This window comes from Danio rerio, chromosome 12 (genome assembly GCF_049306965.1).
Source record: "Danio rerio strain Tuebingen ecotype United States chromosome 12, GRCz12tu, whole genome shotgun sequence".
In the NCBI taxonomy this organism is placed as follows: domain Eukaryota; kingdom Metazoa; phylum Chordata; class Actinopteri; order Cypriniformes; family Danionidae; genus Danio; species Danio rerio.
The window spans coordinates 4,850,809-4,867,503 of NC_133187.1; the positions used below are offsets into that span (position 1 = coordinate 4,850,809).

The following is a 16,695-nucleotide window of genomic DNA, read 5'->3' on the forward strand; positions in this document are numbered from 1 at the left end:
AGATGTGTTTGCCTTTCATCCCATTACTTACAATCAAATATCTGAATGAATTAGGGAGTAAGTGACAGAATGATCAGGAGTAGGCGAATGAATAAATGAGTAAAGAAACTAAGTGAGCAGAAGTGGGTGTAGCATCCAGAAACCACTCAAATAAAAGTACTAGGAGTAATTAGTCAAGTGAAAGTAAAAGAAAACAGTGATTCATTTACTGTATGAACAAAGCCTCTCTTATGCCATGGAAAAGAAACAACATTCTTAAATTAAACTACAAGTTTCTTTACTCGTATTGCCAGCCTAATCTCACAAGGAAACATAGGTATTTTACGTTTTGTCTGTTTAGAGGTTAATAAAATGTACGATTTCGAAAATGGAGGTGTGGCACCCAACCCCGCCTGTAAACCCAATCGTCATTGGGTGATGTGCAAATCGTACTAAATTGTACGATTTAGATAGTATGAATTCATACGAATTATCCACTAAATAAAAAAATACAAATTGCCGTAAGATTGCATTAGTATTGCATTAGTGTGATGTAGAGCTGTAATTGGGCCATAAAAATTAAGCACGGTAGAGACCGAGCCCGACAAGCACATTTAAAATCCCGAACCCGTTAACAGTTCGACATTATGGGGGTTGGGGGTGTTTGACTTCGGCACGAATCAAGGCAACTGGACATAGTGTGAGTTATGTATATAGTATATATAGTATAGTAGTGATGTTATAGTATATAACAGCTACAACTACAAATCAAATAAAACCAGGTGTTAAACATTTCAAATACTATAATAATTACTAGTAAAGGAAAATATTCAGAAATAAGCATTATATTGTATATATATTTAAAATTCATTAATAAATTACACTGCATAATGTAGTATCATTAGTAACTATCATGAACAAATAGTCATTACCATAGTATACTTCAGCCTTTACTACTGTAAAGTATATACATAGACCTCCTCTCTCTTGTGTCAGCCTTGGTTGGCGACATCACCGACCAGAGCGAGAAGTGTCAAGCCTCCTTTCCAATGCACACGACAAACGACAAGTGACAGACTGGAAGTCATTCATTTCCCATGGAGAGTAGTCCAGGAGCTGCGTGGAGTTCCGATTATCTTTGTATGCGGAATGTTCGGATCAGCCCTGAGCTGCAGATCCGTTGACATATTTAAACTCCTGCGACTAGACCGTATGCGACCGGCCGACCGTATGTGATGTATTCCAGTGTTGTACAAGCAGGTCTGTGCGCGCGAGATGAGAAATAGGCGTTTTTTGGGTTATTTTTTAATTAGAAAAACTCTATTTTAACAAGAAACACTTCTGTTTATAAATGTAAGTAATAAAAAAAATAAAAAATAAAAAAATATATATATAAATATATATATATATATATATATATATATATATATATATATATATATATATATATATATATATATATATATATATACACATACATATATATATATATATATATATATATATATATATACATACATATATATATATATACATATATATATATATATACATACATATATACATACATACATATATACATACATACATATATACATATATACATACATACATATGTATATATATATATATATATATATATATATATATTGTTGTCTCCACATTTCCTCCAATATTTTTAGCAGTCTGAGTTTCTAGTATTCATTCAACCACTGTGTACGCACAGAGAATATAGGCTCTTGCTTTTGCACTTCTTTATATCAGACACTACGAGAACAGCTTCTCTAACATGGTGCACATCAGAACTAAAAATACTGTGCGACTGCCACAAGGGGGCGTATTCCGACAGTCTTGTCCAAATGTCATGAGCAGTGGAAAGACGGCTTCAGTAACGCACCAAATAGTTTGTTGTCGACCACTGAAAAACAGATAGAGGAAGAAATCATCATTCTCGCCATCACATGGCTTTATTTTCATTGGCTAGACACCAGCCTCACAGCTCTGTGAATGTCGGTGCCGTCACTTATTGATCAAGGATCGGTAGCTTGTGTGGATGCTAATGCACTACTTGACTTAAAAAAAAAATAAATAATCGCTTTGCTACTGAAAAGCTAATTGATTTAGAAAGTAGCACCACTGCTGCCACGCCACTGAGAAATGTAATTATAGCAGAATAGCAGCGCTTTAACAACATATCCCAGATTTTTAAAGAAAATTTTTAGATGTAACCCCATTTGTAATCTTTAACATTTTCATAAGTTACTAATTCAATTACAATAGAAACTGTAACTAATTACTGTTACATTTATTTTGTAATTAAATTACGTAACACCGCTACATGTAACTGCTCCCCAACACTGCAAATGTATACCAATCACAACAACACGTTGCAAAAACTCTTATGGCAGACGGCTGCTTCTCACTTAGGATTGTTAATGCTAATGAGGGAGAGATGGTCTATAATGGGCGGGGCTTTTCTCCTCCGATGACACGTACAAAGGGAGAATGTCAATCAAAGTGTTTCTGCAGACTGTTTTAATCAAGTGTGGTCATAAAAATAATTAATTAACACATTTTTACCATTAGAGGCTGGCTATATTCACACACTGCTACCGCACAACTGTGTTCAAACCACTCATAAAAGTGATTTTTGCACAATAGGTCCCCTTTAATGGATGACAAATTTTCCACTCCTGATCGGAACAATCAGACGCCTCTTGTAGTGCCCAGATGTTCCCGTGTTGACTAAGCAAAATATGGAGAAAAATGCAGCTTTGGTTATTTATAATCCACTATTTATGGCTCACAGTGTGTTAAATGCACACTTACCAGCAGAAGATGAAGCGTCAGCAGCGAGAGCAGCCGAAGCATAAACCGTGCGCTTGTTCAGAGATTGCTGCGGCCGATAAACATAGCCAAAAGAAACCGTCTGGAATCTGAGCAGCTTCAGAAAACAAAAAAAAAAGTGTCACAAGAACTGTAAAACATCTCGACACCTTGCGTAATTTTACAGATGACACTGATTGAGTAGAGTAGTGTGTGCTGTGGTCACATGATCAGATCACACGTGTGCTGTACCTGCTGCCAACAGGAAGATTAGCGAGATTAGAAGAAGTGATGGAGGAAGAGATACGAGGCAGACAGAGAGCGAGGAGAGTGAGTGAGATGGAGGATAGACAATGTGCTAGTAATATGACTAAGATGAACAACCGATATGCAAGTCACCTGAGCGGAATACGCAAGTGGGTGTCCATAAGCAGAGTTATGTACAGTATACAGGAGATACACTTATTTCCTCTCTGTCAATCTCTCTCTTTCAATTCAAATCAATGGTTGCTTTATTGGCATGACAAATATTACAAATGTATTGCCTAAGCATTTATAAAGTTTACATTAAAAACAAAACAAAGTTAAAGTCAGAATTATTCACCCCCCTTTTATTTTTTTTTTTATTTTTGAAATATTTCCCAAATAATGTTTAACAGAGGAAGGAAATTTTCACAGTATGTCTGATAATATTTTTTCTTCTGAAAAAAAGTCTTATTTGTTTTTTTTAGCTAGAATAAAAGCAGTTTTTAATTTTTTAAACACCATTTTAAGGACAATATTATTAGCCCCTTTAACCTATATAGTTTTGGTCCCTTAACAAGTGGGAGGCACATATGTAAACTGTTGTAATTCCTATGTTTTTCGATAATTTACAAAACAAACCATCGTTATACAATAACTTGCCTAATTACCCTAACCTGCTTAGTTAACCTAATTAACATAGTTAAGCCTTTAAATGTCACTTTAAACTGTATAAAAGTGTCTTGAAAAATATCTAGCCAAATATTATTTACTGTCATCATGGCAAATATAAAATAAATCAGATATTACAAACGAGTTATTAAAACTATTATGATTAGAAATGTGTTAAAAAAAATCTTCTCTCTGTTAAACAGAAATTGGGGAAAAATAAGCAGGGGGGCTTATAATTCTGACTTCAATTGTAAATAATAAAAACACAGTAAATAGTAGTAGTAGTATAATTAAAATATAAATCAAATAATATATCATATTATTCAAAATGTATCAAGAAAAAATAATAAATCAGAACAAACAGTACATTTAACAATCAACATTTTAGGATAAAACAGTTGTACAACAATAATAATCAGTATATTTACAGTGATTCAATTATAATAATCTAGTCTGTGTGTTTGTGTGTGTGTGTGTGTGTGTGTGTGTGTGTGTGTGTGTGTGTGTGTGTGTGTGTGTGTGTGTGTGTGTGTGTGTGTGTGTGTGTGTGTGTGTGTGTGTGTGTGTGTGTTTGCAAATGCATCAATGAGTTTTTTTATTGGTCTGTTTGACTATATACACCAACACAATGGATTTGAAATGAAATGAGACGTGCTTCAACTGCAGACTGTCAGCTTTAATTTGAGAGCATTTACATCCAAATCAGGTGAACGCTGTAGGAATTACAACAGTTTGCATATGTGCCTCCCACTTGTTAAGAGACCAAAAGTAATTGAACAGAATAATAATGATAAATCAAACTTTTAATTTGTATTGGAAATCCTTTGCTTTCAATTACAGCCTGAGGTCTGGACCGCATTGACATCAGCAGACGCTGGGTTTCATTCCTGGAGGCCTCTACAGCAACTGTCTTCAGTTCCTGCTTGTTCTTGGGGCATTCTGTCTTCAGCAAGTGAAATGCATGCTTAATCGGATTCAAGTCAGGTGAATGACTTGCCCATTGCATAACATCCCAATTATTTCCCTTCAAAAAACTCTTTGGTTGCTTTTTGGTTGTATGTTTTAGGTAATTGGTTCCTTCTTTTTTTATTTGCATTTGTTTTCAATACTGTCCCAACTTTTTCTGATTTTGGGGTTGTATGTAATTGTAATTAAGTGAAGTTTATTTATTCCTAGATGGGGGACACAGTGGCCCTGCAGTGCGTAGCACTGTTGCCTCACAGCAAGAACGTCTCTGGTTCCAGGCTTTACCAAACTAGCAGATGTTTCTGTGCAGAGTTTGCACTTTCTCCCCGTGCTCACGTGGGTTTCCCCCAGATTCCCCGGTTTCCTCCCACCGTCCAAAAACATGCAACTTAAGTTAATTTACTTATCCAAATCGACACAATAGACATGCTTCCAGTATGCAGTTATCTACCAAGAGCCATCACTTGCTGTTTATTGGTTACTACAGCAGGGGAGTTCTCGAGATCTAACTGAGCTCAAACTCCTCTCCCGCCTTGCAATGGGAGGGAGCCCCGGGCTCGAAAATCTTATGAGCTCAGGGCTCTCTCCCAGGACAGCATGCCAAACAAGCTTTATAATCAATCATCAGCTAAGTGTGACCTCTTGAGCGTGCCTTTAAATGTGTGTAAATTCATGTGTAATAATTGTACCTGATCTGTGCTGATAATGATCGGGTCTTTGAAGACGGTCCACTGCACAGCTTCATCACAGGGTGGAGTGGTCAGAGAGCCGCTGTAACGGTAATACCTGCTAAGATCAACTCCCGTTAAGAGCTGCTGGAGGGAAATATCATCCGTAATTCTGACTGTGTCTCCTAGTAAAACAACAATGAGGCAGATGTCATTAATGAGAAGTGGTGTAAAGTAACAAATTACAAATACTCAAACTACTGTGAGTAATTTTTTCAGAAAAGTGGAAAATTTTTCATTTAAAAATGTGTACTTTTACTTTCTCCTGAGTGCATTTTTAGTGCTGTATCGGTACTTTTACTCCACTATTTTCCTTTAAACTGCTGTCACAAGATGTCAACATAACGTCAGATTGATTGTGGGGATGCTGCATTTTGTTTGCAAATGAAAATCCGGTTAACGTCAGAACCCAACGTCAGGCCGACGTCAATGTCCAACGTCCAACCTAAAACCAACCAAATATCAACGTCTAATGATGTTACAGCTTGACGTTGTGTGGACGTTACCACTATGACATCAGATCTATACCTGACGAATAAATATCGACATTGACATTATTCGACATTGACATTTCGTTGGTTTAAGATTTTGGCTCAACGTTGGATTTTGGTCAGTTTCTAACACAACCTAAGATCAACCAAACATCAACATCATTTGACATTGTTATTGGACATCAAAATAACATTGTCCTTAGACGCTGGCTAGACATTGAATTTTGGTCACCTGACCTCACAACCTAAATCTAACCTAATAATAACGTCATATGATGTTGTGTGCCTGCTGGGCAATACCTAAATGCACTACAGAATGTTACGTTTACACACATCCAAAAATTACATGTAAACGCATCAGCTTTTTACAGTGTAATACTCACTAGTCGCTACTCTTGAGTACTTTTGAAAGGTCTACTTTTTACTCATACTTTGAGTAATATTAACAACAGATACTTTTACTCTACTTGCACTACATTATTGGGCAAGTAATGGTACTTTTACTTAAGTATGACTTCTTCGACCTCTTTCCACCCTTGTAATGAGGGCACATTTACATAACAACAATGTTCCTAAAAGCTTCATATGCATATAACAAACTTTAGCAAATTTTAAAAAAGGGTGCTAACAATATTGACCTAAAATTTAACTTTACTCGGAAGACAAAAATACAATATTGAATAAAGCAAAACTTTTTTTTGCTCTGTTAAGCATCACATGGGAAGCAAAAAATAATTGAAATATCACAGGGTGGTGAATAATTTTGCCTTCAACTATATATGAAAACTTTCCAACATACATAATACTAAATCATGTGGATTTCTGCTGAAGCGACTGCATTTCACTTGTGAAAATTGAACAAATAACAGTATATGAGCACACTATACACTTTGTTGACATGGCTAAATGCAGTCATATCCTGTGGGACCATCAGGGGGAAATATATATTAAATTATAGCTATTTAACTATTGTACAAGTTTACAATTGAACTAATGTGACCTAGTGTTCATATGGGGTGCAGTTCAGTTGTTAAATTATTTACAAATAAAAATGAAGCATGTTTACACCAAAGATGATAAAGTTTGACAATTGTTCCAATAGATAAATCTGTCAAAATCATGTGTTGGTGGACATTATTTTAGCAATTGATGCAGTTATCATTATGGATATATTGGTCAAGGTGCATAAGATAACAAAGATTTAATTGAATTCTCTGTTACCTTTTCTAGGTATTTTCTGGAGATACTCCATGAAGTTTTCCCAGACTTGTGATGTAACATTTTCTTTTCCATCCTGAAGCAAGAAAGGTTACAACCATAAACACAAATGCACGACAAATAAAATGTCATAATAAGCTGTATCTCATTACATTCTGAGGTTTTCTGAGGCTAACTAACTTACAGTGCAAAAAGAAAGAAGGAAATGACAGTGATTTTCAGTGCGAAAGGAAAGAAGGAAATAACAGTAATTTACGCATAATTTCTCAAAAGACATCCTTGATGGTGCATTTGGCCAACAAATGCATCTTCCGGCTTAAAGAAATCCCTAGGTACTTTAAAAAAGCCTTTGTGAAAGAAGTAAACTATAGGAGGACAGCTTCTATTTTTAGAGGTAATAAGACGTAATACAGAACAATAAACAAAACAGCTGAACAAGACTTTCAAAGGGCACCTATTTTAGCCCTTTTTCAAGATTTAAGATAAGTTTTTGTGTGCCTCCAGAATGTGTCTGTAAAGTTTCAGCTCAAAACACCCATCAGATATATGTACCTGTATATGTATGTGTATATGTATGCAAGTATATAGCTGACTTATTTTCCCTGCCCCTGGCTTAGTTATGAATGGAGAGTCTGTTTATTTATTTTTATTTATTTATTTATTTTGATATTTATTATTATTATTATTATTATTATTATTATTATTATTATTATTATTATTATTATTATTATTATTATTATTATTGTTGTTATTGTTATTATTTTATTTTCTACTGCTGTGCCCCTTGTGTATTTGTATTTTTATATTTGTGTATTTATATATTTACTGTATTGTTGTTTGGCCTAATATGTGTTACTTTTATCTATAATGTTATTTTTTTCTGTCTTATCTTATTATTATTATTATTATTATTATTATTATTATTGGCTGTTCATTCCGCTGTGGCAACCTCAAATTATTAAAGGGACCAAGCCGAAAATAAAATAAATGAATGAATGAATAATAATAATAATAATTATTATTATTATTAATGTTATTATTATTATTAATAATAATAATGATATTGAATGATAAAATTAAAAAAATGTACACAAATTAATAACAAAAAGAATGACTTGATGTTAGATTTCATGGAGGATTTTTTTTTTTTTTTGCTGTAGTCGATGATTTGTGTGTCAGTTTTTTTGCAATTATTGTAATGGTCTTGGATATAGTTTGTGTCTGAATTTGTATTTTTACTTTGTGTAGTGTTTCAATGCTTATAATAAAAAACAAATAAATCAAAAACTTCCAAAATAATTCCACAACGAACAACGCCCTCTAGTGGACGAGCACTGCAAACGCGACTCACAATGAAAAAGCCCATCACAGCAAACCCGTCTGGAACTCTAGACGCAGCACTATCATTTAGATCAGTTCTGCGGCTTACGATGTGCATCTGCAAAGAAAAAAATAAAATACAAATAAACAACACGAGGCGTGAGTGTGTCTGCACAACACATTTAGATGATGTGAAAACTATCATGCCTCCAGTCGTCTCTCACCTCGACAGGCCATCTGTGTCTGTTCAGAGAGTGCTCGGAGCCGGGCTGCTGCCTCGGGTCTCTTCCTCCCCAGTGAAAGTGGAACTGAAGGACGGTGTATTTGTGTTTCAGACCTCCTCCCTGAACTCCCACAACTCCTGCTTTCAGCTTACATTCAACTGCAGGAAAAAAAGGAGAGGAGGACGCAGAAACGATGTAGGCTGTGTGTGCAATACAAAACGATTTTCTTACACCCTGTCCGAACTATTGGGCTAAAGTTGGTTTTATTTTCGCACGTTCGTTCATTTTTGACCAGTGACAATTTGTGAAATGCTAATACTGGATCTGAAACTGCATGTAAGTGTGACTTCAAAACAACATTAGCACTAAGTAAAGAGCCCCTATTATGGGTTTTTTAAATGATCATCCATGCAGTGTGCAACAGCTCTAAGGGCGTACTCACACTATGCCATCCGTACCGTGCCCAGGCCCGTTTCTCGTATCGTTTGAGAAGTGTGAGTGCGCTGAATCAGGCTCAAGCTCGATTCACTTGGCCGGCCCTGGCCCGGTTGGAAGAGGTGGGCTTGAGCGCAGTACGCTTGTGTGTGAGTGCAAAACGCGCCAAAGCCCGAAACTGAAAGCAAGACATGACTTTTCAGGGGCTTTCATATGGATTTATTAATCATTCTTACTGTTCAGTGAACGCAAACTGCTGCAGATTATTAAAGACGCAAACTCCTAACATCTGCGCACCTTCAGCAGACCTCCTCATTCCTGCAGCACGAGGGCTTTATGATTGTTTATGAGCGCCAAAAGTGCCGGATCTGTTCGGCGAAATATCTGACTGCGTGTCACCGCATCCCTAAGGACTGTTTGGCGATATTGCAATATTCGACTGCATGTCACTGCATAACAAACGATATAACTAGAGAAATCTCCTCTGTGCTGCTGAGTGAGAGAGCGCTTTGCACTGAACAGCGCAGCAGCGATGACGTAAGCGTGCCGAGGCCCGATTGTGGTGTGAGCGCAGGCCGTCGGTGGAGGCGTGAGGGGGGACAAGCGTGCTTTGGCCCGGTTCGAGGCAACTGTACCTAGTGTGAGTACGGCCTAAGTGAATGAAAACCTCCAGCTGAGGATCAAATCTAAAAGTGCACCTAGTTTAAAAGTATACATTTTTTAATTAAAGATTCGACTCGAGATTTGAGATTTAAGGTTTGTCATTCGTCGAGATCTTTTGCCTGTTTGTATCAATGTCAGGGGCAGATTGGCCATCTGGCAGGTGCCAGAAGAGACAGTCAGAAATGCCAACTGACCTAGCCAGGGCTTGAACCAGTGACCTTCTTGCTGTGAGGCGACAGCACTACCTACTGCGCCACCGCATCACCCTTAATTATTATTATTTAGAAATTATTTGATCATTTCTTATTTATGATAATTAATCTTATTTACATATTTATTTTTATATATTTGTGCATGAGTTGCGGCAAGGCCAGAAGGGCATCCTTCCTGAAAACATATGCCAGAGTAAATGGTGGATAATTCCGCTGTTGTAACCTCCGATACAGGGGTTTTCAAAGTGTGAGGCGCGCCTCCCCTGGGGGGCGCCAGAGCATGTCAGGGGAGGCGCGGGAAAAAATATTATATAATAAAAATATAATTATTAAGTTTAATTATTATATGTATTTTTTATTATATTTAAACGTTTTAATTAAACAAAGCTAAAAAAAATAATACGTCTGAAATAAGAAAACCTTTTTTACCCAGAAGGCCATAGCTGTGAATTCGCTTCTGTTTGGCAAGCCCGCCAATACAGGTATATGCCTGCTAATTTACAGTCTATGCTGCTAATACAATGGATCGGTTTCTGAGACCCCCCCGTTTCAAAGCCTTCAAGTTCAGGGCTTAAACCCATGATCAGTATTTCAGTTTAGGATTTACGTGGACAGGACTAGCTGATGAACCACAACCTTTATGTGTGGTTTGTCAAGACATTTTGGCTAATGACAGAATGAGACCCGCTAAACTTCGACTGTTTTGACTGGGATGGACAGTTCTTGGATCTGTTCTATTCATATTGAACAATCTTCTCAGTTTTAAAAACGTCATATTAAAATACTTGTTATTACTCTGTAAATAATTGCACTTTCATGCAAATGATGATAAAAGTGAGTTAAGAGTCTGACATCTGTCTGTGTCTTTATATATATATGTGTGTATGTATGTGTGTGTGTGTGTGTGTGTGTGTGCGTGCGTGCGTGCGTGCGTGCGTGCGTGTTTGGGAGGAGGGGGGCGCCAATGGATAAGTTGTGTCAAAAGGGAGGCCCACTGTCTTAGACTTTGAAAAACCCTGCTCTGATAAAACAGAGAACAAGCCAAAGGAAAAGTGAGGGAGTGTGAGAGTAAATGAGTAAAAAATAAGTGGCTACAACAGAATCGTCAAAATTAAGTGAGTTTTTCCTCACAAGCAAAATAATCTGCAAAGGAGTAGAATAGTCTTGTTTTGGTTTGACATAAGATTATTTTATTCATTTTTTTATTTATTTATACTCACTTAATATAATCTTTGTGAAATTAAATTAATATTTTTGTCTAGAAAGTGCTTCTTGATTTAAGAATTTGTAGATATTTGGACTAGAAACAAGACAAAAACTCTGAGTAAGACAAAACATTTTTTGCAGTGTTTCCATTTTTCTGATTCCTCACCTGTGTGTCCGTTATTCCTCAGCATCTTCATGGTGTGTGGAAGATTGAAGTTTATCAGGTCAAAAGGTCCCAGTTCTTGACTTTTAATGGTTTTCTGTGTATCGATGTTGATTGGAGACTGATTATGTCCATTACATTTGGCATAATGTTTACCCCAGTGAGAGGGAGAGTTTTCTAAAGAAGAATAAAAACACTTACTGGGAGTGTAGTTCACCCAAAAATGAAAATTCTGTCATAGTTTACTGACCCCTTGAGTGAGAGTAATTAGTGTGGAATTTTTCATTTTTGGATGAACTATCCCTTTAGGAACTTAATGAGGAGAACAGTTTATTTATAGTTGTTTTAGTGTGCGAAAGAACATTTTTTTTTATTATAAAAATTTAATGTTTAGTAATTACAATCATTACTGTTGGAATTCATCTGTAAAAATAAGCCAAAACTGACAAAAAATGTGATAATAATTTTCTATGTTTCATAAAAGATGTCGTCCAGTGAGAACATACTGGGTACCGAATATACATTGCCCCAGTAACTAATTATTAAAAGTTTAAAATAACAATTTTACAAGTTTAATTCAAATTGTGTAATTGTTTAACAATAAAATAACTGTAGCTGAATTTTCAAGAAGAAAAAAAAAATCAAGTAAAATGTTGCTCACCACAGCCAAAGTAGCACCAATCTGAAATAGATGTGAACGTTGAATAGACAACAACAACAAACAAGGTTAGCTCTTGTAAAAGAAATTCATTTTTAGATGACCTTTATCTATTGGAAACTTGTTTAAGACTCTTTAAGACGTGTGTGTATCTGTGTTCACCATATGTTCGCCATAAAACCTGTGTGTACATTTTCTGTACACAACTATATTCTCTAGGTGCTTATCTGGACTTTGTGTTTATCCTAAGGATTTCCCTTATCTGCCTATGTAAGGGTGAACATATTTCTTTTTGGGTCCATATAACTGAAATTAATGATTACTTAAGAAAGATGTATGGTTGTTATGGACATATAGCAGAAACGGCAGAAAACGCCTGACGTAAATGCAGATTAGGCCTTATTAGGATTTGACCTCGCAAGTAGTACAAACTAGATAAAAGGGTGAACACACTTTGCTTCAGTGTCTCACTCTGCAGAAACTGTTGTTGCTGTATGATTGTGACCTTCTTTATAAAGAATAAAACTTTGAAAAGACATCCAGGGTAAGACTTTGTTTCTTGACCACTGAGAGAGCCTCTTTAAAGATTTTGCCCCTACACTCTCTAAACTGCTTCAGACTCTTCTTCACAGAAAGAATCTCAAATAGTTTTGAGAAAAGTGGAAGGCGAGTAAATGATGACATTTCATGAGTGAATTGTGCCTTTAAAGGAGACCTATTATGCAAAAATAGCTTTTTATAAGGGGTTCAATCACAGTTGTGTGAATATAACCAGCTTCTAATAGTAAAAATTTATTAATTTTATTTTAATTATCACACTTCATAAAAACACTGGCTGCGTCTGAAACCGCCTACTACTCATTGGGTACTGCATTTGAATTTAAATGTACTACTCTGCTGTAATAAAAGTGCGTACTATACAGTATGAATGAGAGCAGTATGATTGGAATTCGGACGTACTACATCCGCTATTTTGTCATAATTACGTGACCTACCTGCGTCAGTTGCGTCGCTTCACTCCCAATCATGAATTCTGTTGCGGGGCAGGGCCGGAGTAAGACTAAAAATAAAATACTCAGACGAGGATTAAACCCCGGTCCATGGCGTTGTAATCTAACGTGCTAACCACTGGACCATCTGAGTTATATGATTAATAAACTGCAGGCTGGTTATATATAAACAGAGCTGCGGTAAAATGATGAATAAGAAGACCGTGGTCAAATAAATAAATTAATTTAAAAAGTGTGACTGCTGAGAGCAACAGATTCTGGAGCTAGGGACACTGGCCCTCGCGGCCAAAAAATGGACCGGCCCACCGGGAATTCTCCCGGTCCTCCCGATTAGCCAATCCGGGCCTGTTGGCGGGGCGTCATGGGATAGTGCAGCGTGCATGGGATGCACACTTAAGAATCTCGCCGGAAGCAGTAAGTCATCCGTGTACTTCTCGCATTCTGATTTTTGAATTTATGAATTCGAACATATACTACTCGGCTCACATACTGATTTTAGCGTATTATACAGTATGGAAGTATGTGGTTTCAGACGACGCCTTTGATTGACATTCTCCCTTTGTGAAGTTGCGGTCACACTGGGCTTTTCCTCCCCTAGACTTCTATTCATACGCACGCGAATGCGTTAGACCGGAAAAGCAGGGTCATGCGTTAGGTTTCGCAGGTTGTTGCGGAGCAAAGTTCAAGTTTGGTGAACTCTGACCTGCCGAAATCGCATTACTTGACTGCGTGAGACCAACCGAGGATCAAAACATGACATTTCTGGACAGAAATTTAAAACATGAAGCAATCGCTATGTTTTTTTTAATGTCTAATCATTTTGTTTATTCCCGCCCCTTTTCACAGCCGCATGACAGAATTTCGCCCACTAGTGACCATCTTTCCCTTATTAGCATAGAAGTCTTGTTTTTGAATCTGCCACTATGCTGACAGTCACATAGGCGTTTGTAGCTCCGCCCTCTTTTGAAACGAGCACAATCTCATTTGAGTTTAAAGTGACAGTCACCAAAGCAGCACAATTAGAATCAAAGCCAAAAAGAGGCAATTTCAAAGAGTTATAAAACATTATCTGAGAAATGTCAGCTGAAATTTCACATACAGTTCACACTCTAGAAACATCGCAGACTTATCTTGTAAAAAGTAGCATAATAGGTCCTCTTTAAGTTTAAAGTGAGATGAGTAGCCTTCACAAGTGAGATAAGACATTTAACCACTTAAACTCTGCTGCTATTTGGGGATTTCCGCCTGGATTTTGCCTACCCAAATTTAAAAGCTTCCCAAATCCACATACAGAGGTGTAAATGCAAAAATTCGGTATCATTTTAAAGAAAACCCTTTGAATTTTCATAAAACACTATTGAAAGTGTTTAAAATATCTGTATATGTCACCTGTGTTATAATAAACACCTAAAAAAAAAAAGAGTATTTTTTTTTATAAACTCAAATTTGAAAGTGTACCTTTTAGGTTCTGTTTGGTCTAGCATGCTGTAATTAATTTTGGTGGTTCCTGCACATGTCTGTAATCATAGGAAAAAAGGAAAATGTCTTTACCATAATCTATGCAAAAGTTATTGCATTCCAACTGATGAGAGGTGCTGTACAAGCCACAAAGATCGATCATTGTTTTCATATTTCACTATTCTTTTGTTTGATCAAACATAATTCACTGTGTTTGGACCACATCAGACATATAAAAGGATTACTTATGCACATCACCTCAAAAACAGAGGACAATGGCCCTGAAGCACAAAGCATAAGGTAAGAGATGACAGCTGTCTGTGCTATCTGGGGCTGCTTATTGATCATGAATGTATTGTTTACATTTCTGCGCCATGGAAACACCACAATTCATTCAACAACTGTTTGACATATGAATATAATTCAGTAAAAAGAATGCTAGAACTGTATGAGCACCGGCAAGAGCTTTCATTTGAGCTATAACTTGTACATGTGTGTAGTATCCTGGAGTAACCACAAAAGGTCGTTATTGGTTTATACATGTCATATAAAAAAATATGAAAATGAACCAATGTAAAATACCTAACTCGGGTATCCAAAATACTGTGTATTTAAGTGTAAATAACTTTTATACAGTAGAATAAAAACCAAAGTGATGCATATGTGCATAAAATATAGATTCTACACTTTCAAACGACACCATTTACGAGGGTCTAGTGCAACGCTAGCCCTTTAAATCTGAAAGCGAAAGTCGATGACGTCATGGATCCGCAGAGTTTAAGTGGTTAATTTAATAAATATAAATATTTAAAAAAATAAAATAAAAAAATAATAATAATTTAATAAATATGTAATTCATATAACACAATGTGCACACACTTATTATTATTATTTTTTTGTATATTATTCTATGTAGACAATTTAAATAGAAGATCCAACTAACACAATACGAAGGCGACAGAAAATACTCACCCTTTGCAAAGCAGAAGCCAGTCAAAAGATGAACAGCCACACATGTCAGAAGCATCTGCTTATTTAACATGTTTAGCATCTTTCGTTCGTATTGCATGTTTAATCAGAAGGTCTTTAGAATAAAAAATTAAAGAATAAAAAAAATAAAAAAAAATAAAAATTCTGGAAATGTTGGTGGAGTAACACTGATATCAAGATAAATTAAAGATGTAATATTTTAAATGCAACTTACCTCTGTTGCAGGGTGAAATATCTGAACTTTGTGAACAAGCATGTGAATGTATTGCCTCTGAATAATTGTGAGTTTAAATACAACCTGTAAAGGAAATGAGTTAGGTTCGTGTGTTCACACACTGTGATCTGTGACAAAGGTAACGGAGGAGATGACTCAGTTTGAGAACAATATACTTAAAAGAAAGCAAACACAAAAATGAATTCCATGTATAAGCAATTAATTCATCAGACTCTATTAAATAGCTTCTTTCAATAACCTTGACATATAATTTCTTTAAATATGATCAACTAAACACTGAAATGGCATAAATAAACTCTTGATCTTGTGAACACACTTGAACTGACCACAAGACTATTCAGCACTCCATAACAAGAAACAGTGCTCATTTATTTAGTTCACTCTCCATTGCATGACTTTGGAAGTGGGCAAAAACTAAAGTTGTCAAAGTTTCCACACATTAACCAAGTTTTCACAGCTTGAGAGAAGTTTCCGTTGAATGAGCTGAGCATATAAACCGCGGTTGTTAGTTGGTCTATTTGTAAGGGAAACTAGTACAAATAGTATATTGAATAGAATAAATAGCAGTGCACACTGTAAGAATATCTATAAATTCTTTAAACTTATTATTCTATAAATAAGTTTTAAAGGTTTTGTGTTTAATGTTGTAATTTTTCCCCAATTATTTATGATTTTGAATTGCATCATGCGACCGTAATCTTACTTCCAACAACTTTTAAGTTTTGAAAAAGTGACTTTTATGAACATTTGTAATAGCTTAAAGTGATATATTGTCTAGATTGGAGTTGTATATTATGCAACAAAAACGTTTAATAAACTTCCGGTACATTTTCTGTTATTTTACACACTTATTTCTCAACATATTAGTTCAAAATACTACTAAAATGTCAATAAAAGTCACATTGTTAAACTGTAGAGTTGAATTTTCAACATCAAAGGTCGACAGAGCACAGATCAAGTTCTAATAATGCAGTTCACAACCAAAAAAATTGTGTATT

General features: G+C 35.9%; 1 protein-coding gene across 2 annotated transcripts; it reads right to left on the reverse strand.

Moving 5' to 3' along the window:
* Positions 1–1,929: 1,929 nt before the first annotated feature.
* Positions 1,930–15,768, reverse strand: si:ch211-173d10.4. 2 transcript variants are annotated; one of them, XM_068224673.2, is made up of 10 exons: positions 15,677–15,768; positions 15,445–15,556; positions 12,008–12,028; positions 11,350–11,523; positions 8,668–8,825; positions 8,475–8,561; positions 7,127–7,199; positions 5,376–5,539; positions 2,809–2,923; positions 2,503–2,724 (listed from the first exon to the last, which is right to left on the reverse strand). In XM_068224673.2, the coding sequence occupies exons 2-10, from the start codon at positions 15,539–15,541 to the stop codon at positions 2,648–2,650; spliced, it is 966 nt and encodes a 321-aa protein (XP_068080774.1). In that variant the 5' UTR covers positions 15,542–15,556; positions 15,677–15,768; the 3' UTR covers positions 2,503–2,647. The 2 variants fall into 2 exon arrangements, with proteins under 2 accessions (XP_073774226.1, XP_068080774.1); XM_073918125.1 differs by lacking the exons at positions 15,445–15,556; positions 15,677–15,768 and adding an exon at positions 14,473–14,531 and having other exon boundaries at positions 1,930–2,724.
* Between the last annotated feature and the right edge of the window lie 927 nt (positions 15,769–16,695).

Excerpts from the sequence above, each read along its gene's own strand:
- si:ch211-173d10.4 (XM_068224673.2), bottom strand. The coding sequence starts at position 15,541 with ATGCAATACGAACGAAAGATGCTAAACATGTTAAATAAGCAGATGCTT. Across the intron at positions 11,524-12,007 it reads TTGGTGCTACTTTGGCTGTG|AAAACTCTCCCTCTCACTGG; the intron begins GTGAGCAACATT and ends ATTCTTCTTTAG. Across the intron at positions 5,540-7,126 it reads CCAGAAAATACCTAGAAAAG|GAGACACAGTCAGAATTACG; the intron begins GTAACAGAGAAT and ends TTGTTTTACTAG.